The sequence below is a fragment of the Microcaecilia unicolor genome, chromosome 1 (genome assembly GCF_901765095.1).
Source record: "Microcaecilia unicolor chromosome 1, aMicUni1.1, whole genome shotgun sequence".
NCBI lineage: Eukaryota > Metazoa > Chordata > Amphibia > Gymnophiona > Siphonopidae > Microcaecilia > Microcaecilia unicolor.
Window position 1 is genome coordinate 113,890,719 of NC_044031.1, and position 21,575 is coordinate 113,912,293.

Below are 21,575 nucleotides of genomic sequence, written 5' to 3' on the forward strand. Positions count from 1 at the left end.
TCTTGGCTCACTTTTCTTTATAGAACTGCTTTAACTCGGACACATTCATAGGTTTTTGAATTGTCCTGCCTCAGCATCTCTATTAGGTTCAAGTCAGGTTCAATTTTGTTTTTCCTCAGCCATTCAGATGTAAACTTGCTTTTGTGGTTTAGATCATTGTCTTGCTGTATAAGTTTAGCTCATAGACACAAAACTGAATGTTCTCCATAAGAATCTTCTGGTACAGTGCAGAATTCATAGTTCCTTCAATAACGGCAAGTTTTACAGGTTCTGAGGCAACAAAGCATCCCCACACTATCACCACCATGTTTGACTGTTGGTATGATGTTCTTATTGTGAGGGTATGTCAACAATTCACCACAGGTGTGGCAGGAGGATGTGGACATGATAAATATAATGGTGTGCACTCGTAATTCACCTTCTATATATCATAAACCACATGACTATAAGAAAAGCAATGAATTTATTTAGATAAAGAAGAAAGCTATTTACAAGAGAAATAATTTGAAAATTATTTACAGAATAAAATTAAAATGGCAGCTCCTTAAATGCTAAAATTACCTTTGTCAGATATGAAAACAAACATGCTCTCCCTGTTGGCAAGCTATCTACTGTTTGGTACTCAAAGGATAGTGATTACAGAGATTGACTCCAAACCGCTGGCAGCCACATGAATTTCTTTCCCTCAAGAACAGCTGTTTGGTGCTCCAATGCTGTCTGGTCACTGTCATTGGTTTGAAGCTCAGTTGATGAGGTGCAATGAAATTAGCAGATAGAAGCAGCCTTGGTAGGGTGAACACCTATATACAGTGCTTTTTTTGTAGAAAAAAAGGTGCCGGTACTCATTGTGGGCGGGGTCACCACACATGGCACCGCCCCTATTATAGCCACACCCACATTAGCCATACCCCTTATACCAGCCATAGCGCATATAAACAGACATCATTGAAAATATTATACTAGTATAGGAGAAAAAATAATGTGATTTTTTTTCATTATAAATAATTTCTGTAAGCTGTTACAGCTCCAGTATATCCAGTGCAAAATAAGACAAATTCCAAATACTAAAATGAAAATAAAATGATTTTTTTCTACCTTTGTTGTCTGGTGACTTTGTTTTTCTATCCATATTGGTCCCAGTCTCTGATTCTGCTGCTCTCTATCTGTTCTCTTAACTCCGTTTCCAGGGCTTCCTTTCCATTTATTTCTTTACTTTCCTCCTTTCTTCTTCTTTTGTTGCCCTGCATCCATAAGTAAAAGCTGGGTCCTCCTCCATGGAATTGACTGGAGGAGGTATAACATGGTTCCAGCTTTTGCCTATTTTCTCCATCCATGTGCAGTTTTTCTCCTCTCTTCCCTTTCCCTCATCTCCATCCATGCGCATCTTCTTTTTTCTTTCCTCCCCTCCATTCATGTCCAGCACTTCTCCTCTCTCTTTCCCTCCATCCATGTCCAGCATTTCTCATCTCTCTTCCCTCATCTGTATCCATATAAAGCAATAATTCTCTCTCCCCTCTCCTCCATCCAAGTCAGCATTTCTCCTCTCTCCTAGCCAACTCCTCCATCCATCCATGTCCAGCAATTCTCCTCTATCTCCTGCTCTCCTCTCCATCCATTTCTAGCATTTCTCCTCTCTCCCCTCTCATCCATGTCCAGCAATTCTTTCTTCCCTGTCCTCCCCTCCCCGTCCAGCGATTCTCCTCTCTCCCCTCCATGTCCAGAAATTCTCTCTTCCCTGTCCTCCCCTCCCCGTCCAGCGATACTCCTCTCTCCCCTCCATGTCCAGAAATTCTATCTTCCCTGCCCTCCCATCAATGTCCAGCAATTCTCTCTCCCCTGCCCTTCCCTCCCATCCCATGTCCAGCAATTCTCTCCCCTGCCCTTCCCTCCCATCCTATGTCCAGCAATTCTCTCTCCCCTGCCCTTCCCTCCCATCCCATGTCCAGCAATTCTCTCTCCCCTGCCCTTCCCATGTCCAGCAATTCTCTCTCCCCTGCCCTTCCCTCCCATCCCATTGATTTCCAGCAATTCTCTCTCCCCTGCCCTTCCCTCCCATTGATTTCCAGCGATTCTCCCTCCCCTCCCCTCCCCTCCCCTCCCCTCCCATTACTTCCAGCGATTCTCCGCCTCTCTCATGCCCTCCCATCGACGTGCAGCGATTTTTCCGTCCCTCCCCTGCCCTCACCTCTCTCATATCCAGCGATTCTTATCTTCGTCCCCCAGTGTCCTCCTTCACTGCCTGCCAGCCAGTCGGACTCAGAAGCGAACGGTGCAGGCAGCGATTGGCTGGCAGCGTCGTAGCTTCCCTCTGCAAGTCCCGCCTACAACTTCCTGTTTACGCATAGGCGGGACTTGCAGAGGGAAGCTACGACGCTGCCAGCCAATCGCTGCCTGCACCGTTCGCTTCTGAGTCCGACTGGCTGGCAGGCAGTGAAGGAGGACGCTGAGGGACGAAGAATCGCTGGATATGAGAGAGGTGAGGGTAGGGGAGGGACGGAAAAATCGCTGCACGTCGATGGGAGGGCATGAGAGAGGCGGAGAATCGCTGGAAGTAATGGGAGGGGAGGGGAGGAGGAGAAAAAGGTGCCGGTACGCCGTACCGTTGCGTACCGGCACAAAAAAAGCACTGCCTATATATATATATATATATAATGAACAATAATGTGAATATGTAAAGTGCAATAATGGAATAAAGATTTATAAGTATTAATAGTATTTATAAGTATTAAGAATTTGCTTATATATATACTAGTAAAAAAGGCCCGTTTCTGACACAAATGAAACGGGCGCTAGCAAGGTTTTCCTCGGAGTGTGTATGTTTGGGAGAGTGTATGTGAGAGTGAGTGTTTGAGAGTCAAAGTGAAAGTGTGAGTCCAATCCATGCTCCTCTGTCACCTGGCTCCTCCATTCATCCCTATCCAGCAATTCCGCTGTCTCCCTGAGGCCTGCCCTGCAATCCATATGCATCCATGGCCATCTGTCCCCTCCATTCATCCCTATCCAGCAATTCCCCTCACCCTGAGTCCTGCCCTTCCAATCCATGCCCATCCATGCTCCTTTGTCACCTGGCCCCTCCATTTTTCCCTATCCAGCATTTCCCCTCTCTGCCTGAGGCCTGCCCTGCAATCCATATCCATCCATGGCCATCTGTCCCCTCCATTCATCCCTATCCAGCAATTCCCCTCTCCCTGAGTCCTGCCCTTCCAATCCATGCCCATCCATGCTCCTCTGTCACCTGGCCCCTCCATTCATCCCTATCCAGCAATTCCCCTCTCTGCCTGAGGCCTGCCCTGCAATCCATATGCATCCATGCCCATCTGTGCCCTCCATTCATCCCTATCCAGCAATTCCCCTCTCCCTGAGTCCTGCCCTTCCAATCCATGCCCATCCATGCTCATCTGTCACCTGGCCCCTCCATTTTTCCCTATCCAGCATTTCCCCTCTCTGCCTGAGGCCTGCCCTGCAATCCATATGCATCCATGGCCATCTGTCCCCTCCATTCATCCCTATCCAGCAATTCCCCTCTCCCGGAGTCCTGGCCTTCCAATCCATGCCCATCCATGCTCCTTTGTCACCTGGCCTCTCCATTTTTCCCTATCCAGCATTTCCCCTCTCTGCCTGAGGCCTGCCCTGCAATCCATATCCATCCATGGCCATCTGTCCCCTCCATTCATCCGTATCCAGCAATTCCCCTCTCCCTGAGTCCTGGCCTTCCAATCCATGCTCCTCTTTCACCTGGCCCCTCCATTCATCCGTATCCAGCAATTCCCCTCTCTGCCTGAGGCCTGCCCTGCAATCCATATGCATCCATGCCCATCTGTGCCCTCCATTCATCCCTATCCAGTAATTCCCCTCTCCCTGAGTCCTGCCCTTCCAATCCATGCTCCTTTGTCACCTGGCCCCTCCATTTTTCCCTATCCAGCATTTCCCCTCTCTGCCTGAGGCCTGCCCTGCAATCCATATGCATCCATGCCCATCTGTGCCCTCCATTCATCCCTATCCAGCAATTCCCCTCTCCTTGAGTCCTGCCCTTCCAATCCATGCCCATCCATGCTCATCTGTCACCTGGCCCCTCCATTTTTCCCTATCCAGCATTTCCCCTCTCTGCTTGAGGCCTGCCCTGCAATCCATATCCATCCATGCCCATCTGTCCCCTCCATTGATCCCTATTCAGCAATTCCCCTCTCCCTGAGTCCTGGCCTTCCAATCCATGCCCATCCATGGCCATCTGTCACCTGGCCCCTCCATTTTTCCCTATCCAGCAATTGCCCTGTCTCCCTGAGGCCTGCCCTGCAATCCATATCCATCCATGCCCATCTGTCCCCTCTATTCATCCCTATCCAGCAATTTCCCTCTCTCCCTGAGTCCTGCCCTCCCAATCCATGGCCATCCATGCTCCTCTGTCCCCTGCCCCCTCCATTCATCCCTTTCCAGCAATTGCCCTCTCTCCCTGAGCCGTGCCCTCCCAATCCATGGCCATCCATGCTCCTCTGTCCCCTGCCGCCTCCATTCATCCTTTTCCAGCAAGTCCCCTGTCTCCCTTCCATGACCCCCCCTTGCATCCATGCTCCTCTCTCTCCCATGTGCCAGCCTGGGCCGCCCTCTTCTTCCCCCCCCCCCCCTCGCATCCATGCTGTCGTTTCTCCCCTTGCCCTCCCGGTCCCATTGTTTTTCTTTTGTGGCCACCCTCTTCGCTCCCCCCCAACATGTTTTTTTTTTTTTTCTTGTTTTTAAATTTACCTCCGTGGCGGTTCCGGCAGCGAAGCGTCAGGGAAGAAGGCGGTGCTCCCGACGTCTAGGTTTCCCTTCGCTGTGTTCCGCCTTCTTTTGACGTCATCCTTGACGTCAGAAGAAGGCGGAACACAGCGAAGGGAAGGCTAGACGTTGAGTGCGCCGCCTCCTTCCCTGACGCTTCGCTGCCGAGCGTTGCGAATGGTTGAGTGTCATTGCTCCGCCCTCGACGTCATCACGTTTGACGCGTGGGCGGGGCAGACACAATGCGATCTCACCCCCTTCACTTTGGCTAACAGAGGCTTCATTCGAACGTTGGAGGTGCGTTTTATATAGAGAGATATAGCAATTTCTGTGATCTAATTACTTTGTGATGGATGATTGGCTGTGCCGTTTTTGTTATGGGTTGCAGACCTATAGGAATGTCTTTTGACGTCACTCTGAATGTTTTTCTTGGAATTCAGGGCTCCGAACAGTCTCATGACATTATTCTTGTGAACTTTCCCCAGAATTCAAGTTTCAGTGAGTCTGACCTCAAAATCTTACATCAGCCGGCTTGCATGTTGCCAGGGCACTGGTCTCTCCTTTAGCAAGCTTGCCTAGGCATGTTCCCAAGGGACTTTTTTTTAAAATTATGTTCTGAATCATAGCAAAGGTTTTCCTTTTCTTGGTGAAGAAAGCAGGTGTAACTTGGTCAGTGTCTGCAGTGGAATGCTGTATTTGCTTCATGCCATACATATTGGGACCTTTGTAGTCCTAAGAGTTCTGCGAATGTATGAAATGAACCAAAAAAAAAAATCACCTGAAAATTAGGAAAATTTGGGCAATCCAAAAACGAATCAAACATTTTTTTGTCTGTTCACATCTCTATGTTCTGTCCTTCCATTCTGATATCACAAACAATAGGTTCACATCTCTGTAAGAGCAGAAATTGAGGATTGGTTATCTAGTAGAAGGGATTTTTGAGATTTAACTTGCACCCTTTTCAGTAGTAGTAATAGCTCAAGAGTAAAATGTATTGCTGGAGATCCAAAGACTAGTGTTAGAAGGATGAATGGTGATAATTGATAATTGGAATGCGAATGATTGATTTGAATTACATTACTGTTCTTTTTCTTATTAACCAACATGGATACCAATTCTGTTTTTTCTTCATCTCCACAGGTTAAATATAAAGAAGAAATTGGGCAGGCGACATGCATTTCAGACCCTCCAGAACTCAAGAGAGTTAAAGAAAACCAGAAGAATATTAGCAATGTGGGTTCATCTTACTTTTTGTACCAAAATGGCTTTTTTTTTTTCAATCTGTAACTTATGATTATCTTTAGTCAAAAGAATGTACATTTGTAGAGGGAGAGGGATATATGGGAATATTGTATGGTATGCACATATCTTAAACCTGATTTATAAATTGAAACTACATGAGTAGTTTTCTTTTTTAAAATTGTCTACAAGGTTGGCATGTTCAAAGTGGCTGAGTGTATTTGCACCTGCTGTGTTTATGGCTGGATGATAATGGGTGAAGCAATTCGCTTAGGACTGAAAATCAAATATATATGTCTTGTATTCTTCCCAGGGGTGGCTCAACCATTAGGCCACCTGAGGCGAGGGCCTCAGGCGGCACTCTTCAGGAGTGGCATCTCAGGGGGGGGGGGGGGGGGGGAGGCGGTTTCAAGGTGTTTTATATTGTCAAGGTGATGCTCCAAACCCAGCAGCAGCAGCGATTCCCATACACTGCCCTGCCGCCACCGGCACCTACCTCTTCCCTTTACTGCGGCCGCCTGAAGTAACTTCCTGTTTCACTCAGTTAGCCATAGTAAAGGGAAGAGGCAGGTTTGGAACGTCACCGTGACGATGGTAAAATGCCCGGGGGGGGGGGGGGCATCTCGGCCTGGAGGAGGCGGCATGTAAAATCCACCTCAGGCAGCATCTTGCCTTGGGCTGGCCCTGCTTTCCTCCCTGACCTGAAGACAGTCTGTAAAGGCCTCTTTTTAATCCATCTAAATTTATCCATACTGTGAAAGCTGATCTGTACTTTCAGCCACTCTAAGGGAAACAGTTTAGACAGTCTCTCCAATAAATATCTGTTTACCCTGGTAAGTCCCTTTGGGCTAAGAAAATAAAGAGTTCCTGTGAATGATAACAAATTTTGCATTGTCTCAAAATAAAGATATTAATTCTAAATTTTAAATTGTTTGCTTTGTTGTATTTGGCCACTAGGTTCATTACAAAGAGCAGCTGTGCAAAGCCACTCCTATGAGCATCACCCTTGAAATGGAACGAGTCAAGAAGAATCAAGAAAACTTAAGCTTGGCAAGCTGTTTTAATTGTTAATACACTTAATGCACATGTCTAGCTATGACAAAATTAGCTATATAGGTGGTTGACACCACTCCATAATTCTGTGAGTGAGCAGTAGGGAATGAACTTTCTTATTAGGATCTGCTGGGCACCTCCAGTGACCCAGATTAGCCACTGCCAGAGACAGAATGTTGTACTTGATGGGCCATTGGTCTGTTTTAGCACAGTATCTTTTATTTCACTTATCTACACAGCATACTCTACATTTTCAATGTGACAGAACAATTATAAACATATCTAAAGACTAATTAAGAATAAAAAACCAAAAAGTCTTGATTGCATAAGTCCTCACACCCCTTGACTCCGCACATTTGCAGCAATAGCAGCCTTGAGTCATTTAGGGTAAGTGTCTACCAGCTTTGCACAGCCCATTATTCTTGGCAGAAGAGCTCAAGCTTTGTCATTTTGGTTGGGTGTTGTCTGTAAACTGTAGTCTTCAAGCCTTGCCACAGATTTTGTTTGTATTCAGGTCTAGGTCATTCTGTTGCTGCTGCTGAAAGATAAATCTTCTCAGTGCCAGGCTTATAGCAGACTGGATCTGCCTGTACTTTGCACCATCCATCTTTTCCTCAATCTACCCAAGCCTTCCTATACCTGCTACTGCAAAGCATTCCCACAATATTTGTTGATTTCAAATATGTGTAGTCTGCCTATAAATTCCATCTCCAGGCAGCTCACAATATGTTGTATTGTACGGATGATAGCAGTGTGCTTTGCTGTGCTGTTTGTTTTACACCACACATATGATTATAGACTCCTACATAGATATTGATTGCGTCCAATATGAATTTTATTTAAATTATAGAGGAAAAGCCTCAATCCTGGCGTGTGCTCCTTGTGTTGTAAGACAACGTTAGGGAGCACCGCCCGATCATCACTGGCTCAAAAACCTCTATTAAGTAACCCACTTCTATTTTCCAATTTTAATCAAATTAAACTTCATGGGTACTTAGCTTGCTGCTAGAAAAATTCTGGGCAGTCTCACAAACGGAATACAGTCATATAAACCCCATCCACGGCCCGACTCGGCCCAAGTTTCGCCTTCTTCCTCAGGGTCCGTGGGTCAATCGACTGTATCTGTTGAAAAATATATCATATATTGACGCTTACAATTTTAAATAAACAGTTTCACCTCCAACCTTAGTTTGATCTTCCTTACTTCAATCGGCACTCAGCTCGCTTCTGTGTAAAGTTCCCAAGATGGCACTGCTATTTGTCATGGATGACATCAGACGCGTTGTATCGGGCTCCACCTACCCTACTACTGGGCGTGGCTGACTCCTATTTATCAAATCCTATATGGATCACCAACGAAAACTATTCTATGGTGTTAATCTTACAAAAAAGAAGCTTCTGATCTTACTTAAAAGAACTGATTCCATTCAATTCTCATGTTCAGACCGTCAGGTTGTAAAGAATGTAAGCGATATATCCATCTTTGCTCTTGTTGTAATAAGATTAATTTCCTATCGCCTCCTTGTATGTCCCATTTAATCTGTTGTAAAATGACACATTTCAAAGTATTGAAAGTGTGATTAAATTCAATACAATGTGCTGCTAAAGGAGCAGTGTTCTTCTTTATATTAATCTTACTCTTATGTTCTATAAGTCTTGTAGTAAATTTTCGTGAAGTTTAGCATCAAGACCAAAAGTTCCAGTTTGGTCTCCTCAGAACACAAAGCAGTTGAGGGCGCCCAAAATCGGCTTTCGATTATGCCGATTTGGGCGACCTTGCGAGAAGGACGCCTATCTCCCGATTTGTGTCGGTAGATGGGAGCCCTTCTCTTTCGAAAATTCACTTGAAAGTGTTTCTTCACAAATGTGATGTGGCACATTATCACTTTTTTTCCAGCTGTGGCTCCCTTCTTCCCACATTCCCATACAAGCAATCGGTGGCATAGCTAGTACTGAATGGGCCTCCCTATAACACCATCACTCCCCAGATAGAGGGGTTTGGCGGGGGAGGGAGAATGCATATTTTCCAAAGTTGACATATTACAATTAATAAATTCAGAACCCCCCCCCCTCCCACACTTGTTTTCTACCTTTGTTGTTTTGAGAGTTGCTTTGGTCCTAGTGTCTCATCAGCTTTTCTGTTTTTTTTTTTCTTAACTCTCTCCAGGGTCTCCCATCCTTTGACATTTCTTCTCCTTTATGAAATTTGTAAATTTACAGTAGTTCAACAAGATCACTTGTATTAGAAATACACATCAACCAAAAGAAAAAAAGGAAAAGAGAAAATTCTCTATGCTTAAAGGAACAATTAGTGCATTACAGTCCACGAAAAGGAGAAGAACCCAAAAGGAAATAAACCCTTGAGACTAGGTTATTATAAAGGAAATATAACAAAAGAGTTAAGGGCATATATATCTAAATGCAGGCGTCACTCAGGTACTTCTCGAGGTTCAGGAGATTTCAACTTCCTAGCTTCCAAAAACTCCTTCAACTGATCTGAATCAAAGAAAGTATATTTGATTGAGGTAAATAACACAATACATTTACAGGGAAAATGCAACATAAACATGGCACCAAACAAAACTACTTGGTGCCGCCTCATCAAAAGAAATGTCTTTCTCCTTCCTTGTGTTGCGCTTTTATTAAATCCAGAAAGATCCAAACTTTCTGACTCAGAAATTGTTTTTGTCTGTTTCAGAAATAAGATTTCAATACATACTCCCTGTCCTGTGCAAAAACAAAAGTCACCAAAAGAGTCTCTCTAGACACCACTTCTAAATCTGATTTTACAATAAATGCTGTTAAATCCAAACTGTCTTGGGAAATTTCTTCCAGTTCTAAATTTGGAGACACACCAGAGGATTGTGTCTGAATTTTAGGTGCCTTTAGTTTTGAAGAAACATAATAAAACTTAGAAATTGGAGGAAAGCCTTCCTTTAGTATCATCAGGATATCGTCCAAATAGCTCCACAAGAGCTAATTGGAAGAAAAAATTGGATGTTTAGGAAAATTTAATAAATGTAAGTTCAGATACCTCATCGCGTTCTCCAGATTCTCAACATGTCTATTTGTAATAATCTTATCTTTTACCAAAGTAGTATTTCTGTGTCTCAGTACTCTCATGGTCCAGTTTTTGAACTGAAGACTGAATATTTATTTAGATTTTGCTCACACCTTTTTCAGTAGTTGCTCAAGGTGAGTTACATTCAGGTACTCTGGATATTTCTCTGTCCCAGGAGGGCTCACAATCTAAGTTTGTACCTGAGGCAATGGAGGGTTAAGTGACTTGCCCAAGATCACAAGGAGCAGCAGTAGGATTTGAACAGGCCATCTCTGGATTGCAAGACCAGTGCTCTAACCACTAGGCCACTCATCCACTCCCATAGTTGACAGGTTTCATTTTTTACCACTACAGAACTAAACATTGCCGCAGCTTATGTTAAAGAGGCACCGCTTTAAGTTCCTGGGCACCGCTGAGGCGAATTATGATGATGTTGTATGGATAAAATAGAGTGAGGTTAACTGTACCTAGGACCCTAATATGAGTATATGTAAAGAGGAACTTGCAGCATGCAAGGAAGATAAGTCTTCCCAAACCAAATCCAAAGTCACTCTTTCTGGTCTTACCAATGGGAAGGAACCTTCAGTGCCTCTAAAACAGATTCCTGTAATAATTCATCAGGTAACCTCTTAGCTGCAGTCAAAAGGCTCTGATCCCTCTATTCTGAACCAGCTCTCTCCTTCGAAGTTGTTCCCAGAGCATTATCAAACCGCGGGCTCTCCTCTCCAGGAAAAGCGCTATCTTGTGACGCTATTTGCCATAACTCTTGTGCGATCAGATGCTTCAGCACCGAGGGAGGAGGCGCCTGCCACTGGTCTGGGCTCAAGGTGGTATCAGCGTCTCCCATGGGCTGCTGCTTCAGGCAGCTCAACAGGAGGAACCAGAGGTTTAGTTAACGCAAAGGCTTCAGTGATAGAAGTTTGCCGGTAAGAAGTAGCCTGCTGAGACTTAGAGGGAAAGTCTTGTGTCTTACCCTTACGTTTCTTCCCCATTACACAAAGAGGGAATCATGGAGCTGCTCCTAAGTGTGATCTCCCTCAAGCAGCCATCTTGGATTCTCCTTGACATTTCTTCTCTATATCCAACATCCATCTTTCTTATGTGTGTCTGTCTGTCTTGACCAGTGTCTCTCCCTCTGTGTTCCTCCAGACCCAGCATTTCTTCTGTGTCCCTGGCCTTCCTCATGGCTGGCTTCTCTCCTATCTCTTCCCTTCCTCTTGTGCCCCCTAACCCCCCACCCACCTTTTGTAGTCTGGCATTTCTTTCTCTCCCTCCTTACCTCTGTTGGGCCAGCGTCTCTCCCCCAGTCCAGTCTACCTCCCTCTCTCTCTTCGCTCCCCTGTCCAGCATCTACCTCTTATCTTCCCCCTACCTTTATGCTCCAGGTCTCTTTTTCTCCCTTCTCTCAGCTCCCCCACCCCCAGATCCAGCATCTCTCTCTCCCCATCTTTTCCCTTCTCCTTTGCTCCAGGTCTCTCTTTCCCTCTGCTCCCTCCTCCCTTCTGCACCCAGGCCCATAATCTCTCCACCTTGTCCTCCCATGCCCAGATCTGGTATCTGTCTACCCACTCCACCACCACTGGCCCTTTAAATGCTGCGGCAGGTCGCAGCAGAGGCAGCACTAAAAGGTGTGCTGTCTGTCCGGCGGGGTCTTTCCTATGATTGTCCCACCTCTCTGAGACAACTTCCTGTGGGCAGGACATGGCAGAGGAAAGTCCTTGCTGGACAGAGAGCACCTTTCAGCGCTGCCTCTACCATGAACCGCCACAGTGTTTGAAGGACCTGTGGTGGTGGGGGGCATGGGTAGATAGATGCTGAACCTGCCGAGGGGGAGGAGAGAGTGGAGAAATAGCCAGATCCAGATGGGGGGAGGGAAGAAGAAGGAAAGGTGCAATTTCAGGAAGCCTCTGTCATTGGGCGGCCCTGGAATTTTGCCAGGCTTGTTCAGTGGTAGCTATGCTCCTGCAAGCTATGTTTTTGGAGTCATCTTGAAATTGTTCAACAGCATCCTCAGTCTCAGCCAGAGACCTCTGTAGTATTTTTAAAGTAATCTTAGGCCTCATTGTAACCATTTCAAGCATTTTTCTTAACCTATAACTACTGACTTTGGAGGGTCTGCCTTGATCGAAGCACGCTGTTTCTGCTTTGGACCTGACAGTGCTCCAAGGGATATTCAAACACACCAATGTTTACTTAGAGCCTTCTTTCCATCTTTATGTTTCAGTAACTTTTTCCCAGGATTGTTTCAGATTATTTGTTTTCATCATGTTGAGAGTTTTGCTTCATACAACTGAAACAGCTCGATTCTGGTTTCAGAGGTATTCATATCAGTTCAGTTACTGTAATTAGCCACAGGTCAACTCTTTCGAACTTATTTATGTGCATTTTTAAGGCAGTTTTAGGAATGGGAGATAATTTGAGTTTGCCTTGACAAAGTGTGTAAAGACTTATACCATCAAGAATTTGTGGTTTCTTATTCTTAGTTATTTTTTGAATATTTCTATAATTGTTATTTTCATGTTCAAAGTAAAGAGTAAGTTTTGTAGATCAGTGAAAGAAACTCCCTATTTAGTGCTCTTCACATTGAAGTTTTAGACCAGAATGTGAAAAATATACAAGGGTGTTCAGTAAATTGGCTTAAAACAGTAGAGCACTTCATGTGAATGCAAATGCTTTAAATCAACATACTAGACTCTTGGTTTACATTAAATAATAGTATTTTACTGTATGAATGCTAGGTTCACTATAAAAAGCAAATTGGACAAGCTACTGCTGTAAGTGTCACTCCAGAGATGGAAAGAGTCAAAAGGAATCAAGAGAATATCAGCTCGGCAAGTGACATGAGTATTTTCCTTCTTTTATTTAAAGTTGATGTCAGTATATTACTTGGCTATGCTTTTTAGAATCCTGTGTAAAGAAAGCTTTCAGAGTTCTACAGAAAGACAACTCACTTACACCCTAGGGAACAATGTGCCAACATTTTAAAACTTATGCAAAATTATGCATAATTCTTTGGGCAGTAAGTGATGTTTAGTGTACTGCAAGGGTGCTGCTATCCCTGGGAGCAGTGCAACCTGCCTTTTGCCTCCTTCGCCCACCCCTCTCCCCAAAAAAGCCATAATGGCCCCCTTGTAACTCCTCCCATGCCCCAAAACATGGTGGTCTAAGTGCACCACCAAACCCCCTCCATCTCACCCTAAATTCAGCATGGCCCAGTGGTTCACCTACACCTCCTCCCCCTCTGCCTACCCTCTCAAAAAAAAATCCATGGTGACCTGGTTGCTTCCTTACACCCATTCCCTCTAAAAAAAAAACAACCCCCTTCAAAAAAACTTGCACCTCCCCCTGATCCCCCCTTCCCAAAAATCATGGTGGTTCATGTGCCTACCCTGTTGATTAGACTTCCCCTATCCTCACACCTATCACTGAAGGTGGAAGCAATCACTTCTTTCTTCAGTGATCCTCTCCCCGCCCCTAATACTCCCTGCCACTTCTGGACTTCTAACACCCCTCCACCCACCACCTACCTCTAAAAGCAGTAGTGATACCCTGGGAGTTTGGAGTCAAGGTGGAGGGGGGTCACCAGTAACAGGAGTGACTAGGCTTCACTCCCACCTTTAGAAGTAGTGGGTGAGTGGATTGGGGGGGGGGGGGGTTGGGAAGTCCAGATGGGAGCCAGGGAGGTGACTGGGGGGGGGGGGGGGGTTGTGTGAATCCTCAGGGGTTTGGGGGAAAATTATTCAGATTTATGTAATTTTGCACACTTCTAGAGGATGTGGTAACAGTGGTTAGCGTATCTGAGTTTAAAAAAGGTTTGACCAAGTTCCTGGAGGAAAAGGTAGATATGGAGAAAGCCACTGCTTTCCCTGGGATTGGTAGCAAGGAATGCTACTACTATTTGGGATTCTGCCAAATACTTGTGACCTGAATTGGCCATTGTTGGAAGCAGGATGCTAGCTAGATGGACCATTGGTCTGCCCCAATATAGCTTTTCTTATGTTCTTATCATGTGGGAATTTATGCATGTGCCTAATCACTCAATTCCCAGTGAGCACTCAATAAGTGTGGCTGATTAGTTGGGAATTCTAACATTACTTCAATGCCTTAAAATTGAGAAAAAAAACAGAGAAAAGGAGTGGTTTAGCAAGTACTGTCAGGCAAACTCCTGGGATGCAAGTTTTTGTGTTAACCTTGTGTGTTTTGGGCTGAGTAGTTCTGTCTTCTTATGTTGCATTTGCCCCAGTGTAAGTGAGTAGTAATATTTCTTCCCCTATGACCTTTGCAGTAGCTTTCATGCAGTTTGGTCACTCACATCTACTGCCAGGTCATTCACTTTAGAGATGGCTGCATGCCCTTTTCTATTGTTAGACAGGCCTTATTTGTCAAAGGTTTCTTCTACCAAACGAGATAAGATGTTACGGTGGGTGATCAATTGGCATCTAGTGACCACCAAATGGTGTGGTTCAATATTAAGTCACAGGAGGAGAGGGTTTATTCAAGATTGAAGATTCTTGACTTCAAAAGGACTAAGGATTTTTTTTTTACTAAGGTGCGCTGAAAAATGGCCTGTGGTAGTGTAGGCGTGGGTTTTAGGCGCGCAGAATCATTTTTCAGCACACCTGTAAAAAAGACTTTTATTTCATTTTTGCCAAAAATGGACATGTGGCAAAATGAAAATTGCCACACGTCCATTTTGGGTCTGAGACCATACCGCCAGCCATTGACCTAGCGGTAAAGTCTCACGCGGTAACTGGTCGGTAATGACCTATGTGTGTCAAATGCCACTTTGCGCGCAACCGATACGCCTGGCAGAAAATAAAAATTATTTTTCAGCTGCACGAATCGGACGCACGCCAAAAATGAAATTACCGTAAAAGCCACATGGTAGTCATGCAGTAACTTCAATTTGGCACGCGTTGGGTGCGTGTTGATGCTTACGCGGCTTAGTAAAAGGGCCCCTTACTTTGCCAAGATGGGAGAATATCTCAAGAAAGAGTTAGTTGGATGGGAACAGCTGAAGGAAGTAGAACAGCAGCGGGCAAAAGTGAAAGGAGCTATTTTAAAGGCGACAAACCTCTATGTTAAAAAAGTACATAAAAGTAAGAGGAAAAAAGGCTGCTTTGGTTCTCAAATGTAATAGCTGATAAGTAAGGGAAAAAAAGGTTAGCCTTCATAAATTACAAGAAGACAGAGAAAGAGGAAGACAGGCAAAAATACCTTGAAAAGAGAAACTGGAAAAGCTGTCAGGAAAGCAAAGATGCAAATAGAAAAAAAGATAACCTGCCTGAAGTGCACTGCACCCACTAAAACTGCTCCAGGGATCTGCATACTGCTGTGATGGACCTGAGTATGACATTTGAGGCTGGCACAAAATATGTGTAAAGCCTTTCTAAAATTACCTCCTGAATTTTGAAAATGAATACTCCCTAAATTTGGTTGTAAGTAGCTTCCTAACTTAAGGTTCAGTTTATTAAAGTTCACTATCGTCATTAACATGCACCACACAAAATGGGACCAGTGATAAATAATGTGGGTTACTGTGCTTCAGTACTATCATAGCACACTAATGCGTGCTTACTGCAGGTTTAAAAGCACCTCCGTGCAGGTATCCTGCGGTAGTTTTGGGATCGAAGTGTGCTACCTACATGCTAAAAAAAAAGATTTTGGGTCCTGTTTACTAAAGTGTGCTAGCGTTTTTATCGCATACTAACCATGTAGACACCTATAGGAATATGGGCAGCTACATGATTAGCGCGCGCTAAAAATGTTATCGTGCCTCTAGCGCAGCTTAGTAAACAGGGCCCTTTGTTAGCACTAGGGATGTGTCTGGGGCAGAGAGTAAGTGTTCTGCGCTAATTAGTTAGTGCGTGATTGCCAGTTAGCATGTAGTTATTGCATAAGCGTATGCACTTACAGCCTACAAAATAGGTGGCAGTAAGGGCTCATGGTCACGGGCCATTAATTGGAAAATAGGGCCATTTACTGCGGCACTAAGGGGCCCTTTTACTAAAGCATTCCGAAAAATGGCCTGCACTGGTGTAGGTGCGTGTATTGGACGAGTATAAGGTCCATTTTTCAGCGCACCTGCAAAAAAGGCCTTTTTCTGCCGAAAATGGATGTGCCGCAAAATAAAATTAGCGCACGTCCATTTTGGACCCGAGACTTTATAGCCACCCATTGACTTAGCGGTAAAGTCTCACATGTTAACTGGGTGGTAATTGTTAGTCACTGCCAATTCCCACCTGGTTAGCACCAGGTTAGAAATTATTTTCTGCTGCGCATTTTGGACGTGCAGCAAAATTAGAATTACCACCTGGGGCACATGGTAGCTGGGTGGTAATTCTAATTTGATGCGTGTTGTATGAGCATAGGCACCTATACGTCTTATTAAAAGGGCCCCTAAAAGTGGTCTCAGTGCACAGGAAAGACCTGCACTGTGGATAGCGCAGGCCACTTTTTAGCTTGGCTTGGTAGAAGGGCCCCTTAAGTGCCCCGGGACTTGATGTACTTAACTTAGTCATCCAGTTTTTGTTGAATAGATGCTGCATAACCCCTTTACATCTAAATAAAAGGCTTTTGTGTCTTGTGGCCACTGACTTGCAGGTGAAATACAGCAGCGACCTGAAACAGATGAAAGGTAGACCCAGTATGATTCTCGATACACCCGAGCTGAGACACGTCCGAGAAACTCAAAACAACATCTCAATGGTAGGGTACAACGCGTTGCATGACTAGAGTACACTCTAGGAAAAAGTTCATGCACTGAGGATCGGTCTCCATCACTAACTGGTAACTACAGTCACTGAGCACCTCTGTATTTAAAGCATGGTCACAGTGGAGGTTCTTTGCTGTCATTTGCTAACTGCACTAGAATGTATTGAAACCTTGTCAAAAATACTAATAAATTTTGTTTTTTGGACTTTTTGAAATTTGTGGTCTTTATTTTTTAACTGCATGCCACACCAGAGCCTGACACAGTATGAATGTTTGTATGTGTGCATGTCCATATTTCACTTGCAACTTTCTGTTAGAGACTGGTTATGTTATAATATTCTGTGTGTGCTTCCAGCAGAATATGGGTGGAATATAATAGTGTTTAAAATATTAAAGAGAAAAGAAAATGATTCCTTCCCCCCCTTGAAGACTCTGCTCCTGATCAGTCAGGTACCAGGAGGTGGGTTGTCAGGATTTTAGAGGGTGTTTGGATAGGTGGTGCTGATTAGTGGGGAATCTGAGGGGGTATCAAGGGACTTGGGGGTGGATGGAATCATTTTAAAACTACTGACCTGATTAGGGACCTTTTTTTTTTTTTTTTTTGCTGTACTGCAGCTAGGAACACATGATGCTCCCAACTGCAGTAATGTAGACTGCAAGCAACGAACTGCAGACTAGTGATGCTTGCAGTAAATATCGCCGTGATAAAATGTGTTATTTTACATGCACCTTACCAACTACCCCTTTCAGTGTTGTGGCAAGAGTTTTATATTCTCTGCACAGTTTAAAAATTTGAGAAAATCTGTCCTTATACTTGGCTGTTTTGTAGGTTAGGTACAGTGATTCCAAGAGCGCATAAAAAGGTAATTTTTTTTTCATTGCAGGTGAATATCACGAAGACTTTGAGAAGACAAAGGGGAGAGGTTTCACCCCAATTGTGGATGATCCTGTTACAGAGCGTGTGAGAAAGAACACTCAGATCGTTAGTGACGCTGCATACAAAGGGGTGCATCCACATGTAGTAGAAATGGATAGGAGACCAGGAATAATTGTTGGTAAGTTGTTCAACGAGTGCTAGAGAGGTGCAAGTGGCTTCCTGCTGTAGTGGTTTATATCTTTTGTTTCCGATTGCATGTCAAGGCTGAAATTTGCTGGGGGTGGGTTTCATCTCCGGGGGAATAGATATATGGGTTCCCACAAGGATCTACCATTTCCTATATTATGTTTAATATTTGTGTTAGGTGTGCATTGCCTCCAGTCTATGCAGATTTTACTTCTGCATATTCGTTATGGATATCATAAAAACTAACCTGCCTTGCTGTGTCCTGAGGACTGGGTTGAGAACCCCTGAATTAGCGATCTGATTTTTCGAGCTTATTTTTCTGCAGGTGATATTCAGCTTGTCTTTTAGTCAGGGAAAATCAGTCGCAAAAACTGGTTCAAATAAATTCTGATTTTACAGAAAAATGACTGAATAGTTTTGTTGGCCAGTATACTTTCCATTAATGTTTCAAAAACTAAGGTCCTACCTGTTCCCAAAACTTCTATTCAGTTGCCTCTTGGGTGGCACAAGCATATCATTGAGCACAACATTTCATATGCTAGAGCTTCCATTTACTAAGCTGTGCTAGTTGTTTAACATGTGAATTACAAAGTGCTAATTACCATGTTAAAAAGCTAATGTGAGGAATAACATTTTGGGGCATGGAATAAGCAGGGAATATTCTTTGCAGTTAACATGGAGGTTGTTACCACATGTTAACTGCACTGTGTTATTTGCTATGCTAGAAATAACTGTACCTAGCTCCTATTAAGTATAATGTAGCAAGATTCTGCACCTAAGGCCCCTTTTACAAAAGCGCACCCAAAAGTGGCCTGCGGTAGTGTGGGTTTGTGTATTGGATGCACGCTGGACCATTTCTCCACTGTGTCTGGAAAGGGGGGGGGGGGGGTAGTCCAGGAAATGGACACGTGGCAAAATTAAAACCAATGCACGTCTATTTAAGGCCTGAGCCCTTAACGCCACCCATTGACTTAGTGGCAGGGCGTTTTTGAGGGGGTACATGGGGGGGGGGGGGGGGGGTACTGAGTACTGGCACCTTTTCTATTGTCTGCTAAAATTGACTCATGGCCCCCAAGTTTTAATGGAAGAGCTCAGGCTCTACACACCAATTCTGTCTTGTCATAGATTCTGTGACTGGTTGCAAGGGGCCTGGCTATTGTGGGGTGGGTCCCTCAGTGATTACCCCACCCCTGAAGGGTGGCCTATCATTTGAGTACCGGCACCTTTTTTGCTAGAAAAAACACACTGCTTAGAGGTAAGGGTGGTAACCGTCCAGTGTGGTTCCAACTGCCAATTACCACCAGGAATGCCCTCACGGTAGAAAATAGACAAACTCAGAATTACTGCCCAGTGCACGCGCTAGCCAGGCGATAATGCCAATTTGACACATGCTGCACATTCGTAGGCCCTGACGCGGGGCCCCCCCTAAACTTGCAATTAAGGCAAAATTGAATGCATCTTTGCTGCAAAACCTTCTAACATTTTCAGGGAGAGATACCATGCAGGTAATGCAGCTCGAAGGTCATTTCCTCTGTTACCTGCGTGGCAGGTAATATAGAATATGGTTAGCTACACCTGTCAAAGTTTAGTTAGCTGCACTATGTTGTCTGCTGTGTTAGCAGTTAATGGCGTGAAAGACTTGCATCTTAATTGCAAGGCACAGTTCCCACCTATTTCATACACTAGATTGACATTTTCCACTTCAGGGGGATAGTTACTAACACACTTTAAGGGAATAAAGCATGATTATTTTGCCAAATAATGGGGCCCTTTTACTAAGGTGCACTAATGGATTTAGTGTGCGCTAAATGCCATGCAGCCTAATGTATTTCTGTGGGCTGCATGGCACTTAACACATACTAATTCATTAGCACATCTTAGTAAAAGGACCCCAATATGTGCTAAATGACAGAGTCGTACCTTATTTTACCTTAATTCACAATATTTTACCACAATGTGAGCTTATAATAATGAAAGGCAAAGCACCTATTATTCTGGTTTCATGTGATTAAATATATGCACATTGAATCCCTCATGAAAGAAGTATAAGAACTAAGACAGGAGGTGGCAAGACTAAGAAACATCTGTGGCAACCAGAAATTCATTACAGAGATGCATGTTGAAACATTGGGAACTTCCAGCAAAGGGAGAGAATATCTTGAGAAGACAGAGCACAGCTGGACTCTGGCCACCAGATCCTGCAAGATCAACCCTCCAACTCCATCTCCTGTTGAACTGAAGAATCGGTTCGCAGCACTGGAGGCAGAGGAGCTAGAAACATCTCAAAAACAGAAGGAAACAACAATCAAAACTCCCAGCACCAGTGGACAAGTGACCAATAAGAAGCAAAAGGTAGTGGTAGTTAGAGATTCACTTCTGAGGGGTACTGAGGCACCTATCTGCCGACCAGACATGTTGTCCAGGGAGTTGTGCTTTCTGCTTGGTGCCAAGATTCTTGACATTGTGAAAAGATTGCCTAGACTCATCAAGCCTACTGACTACTCTCCTATGCTGCTCATCCATGTTGGCACAAATGATACTGCTAGGTTTCCTACTGAACACATCAAACAAGACTTCATGGCTTTGGGTCAGAAGGTGAAGCACCTAGGTGCGCAGGTGGTGTTCTCATTGATCCTCCCTGTTGAAGATAAAGGTCAAATGAGAGAAACTTGCATCCTGGAGCTAAATGTGTGTCTGCGTGAATGGTGCCAACGTGAGTGCTTTGGTCTCCTAGACCATGGCATGACTTTTCAAGAGGTACTGAGTAATGATGGTGTCCATCTATCATAAGAGGGATGGAGTGTCTTCAGCATTAGACTAGCTAAAGTACTACAGAGGGCTTTAAACTAAACTTGCTGGGGATGGGTAAAAAAGGCCCTAAATCCATAAATAACCCTAAGGAAGGTAGGACATCGAATGCCCCTATAGAAAAGGAGTACCACAGGGATCGGTCCTAGGGCCGGCTCTTTTTAACATCTTTGTGAGTGATATTGCGGAAGGGCTGTCTGGTAAGGTTTGTCTCTTTGTGGATGATACCAAACTCTGCAACGGGATGGACACCCCGGAAGGTGTGGATGACAAGAGGAAGGATCTAGCGAAGCTTGAGGAATGGTCCAATATTTGGCTAAAAAAAAGCAGGGTCATGCACTTGGGTCACAAGAATCTGAGGGGGCAGTACAATATAGGGGGTAGAGTGCTTCTGTGTACAAAGGAAGAGCAGGACTTGGGGTGATTATGTCTGATAACCTTAAAGTTTCCAAACAGGTAGAAAAACCAACAGTCATAGCCAGAAGGATGCTTGGGTGCATAAGGAGAGGGATGACCAGTAGGAACAAATATGTGATAGTGCCCTTATATAGATCTCTGGTGAGGCCCCATTTAGAGTACTGTGTGCAATTCTGGAGACTGCACCTACGGAAAGATATAAACATGATGGAGTCAGTCCAGAGGGCTGCTACAAAATTGGTAAGCGGTCTTAATGTAAAACATATAGGGACAGGCTTGTGAACTTCAACATGTATATGCTGGAAGAGAGGAGGGAGAGAAGAGATATAGAGATATTTAAATATCTCAGGAGCATAATGCACAGGAAGTGAGCCTTTTTCAAATGAAGGAAAATTCTGGAATGATGGAGAATTTGATGAAGTTAAGAGGAAATAGGCTTAGGAGGAATCTAAGGCTTAGGTGGAA

At 44.3% G+C, this 21,575-nt stretch overlaps 1 protein-coding gene across 1 annotated transcript in view; it reads left to right on the top strand.

The window, feature by feature from the left end:
- Positions 1-21,575, top strand: part of NEBL (nebulette) — a 208,206-nt gene that overhangs the window by 161,664 nt on the left and 24,967 nt on the right. Inside the window, 5 exon segments of the mRNA XM_030201905.1 lie at positions 5,896-5,988; positions 6,952-7,044; positions 12,847-12,939; positions 16,712-16,844; positions 17,707-17,877. Of these exon segments, the coding sequence (XP_030057765.1) occupies positions 5,896-5,988; positions 6,952-7,044; positions 12,847-12,939; positions 16,712-16,844; positions 17,707-17,877 (583 nt within the window).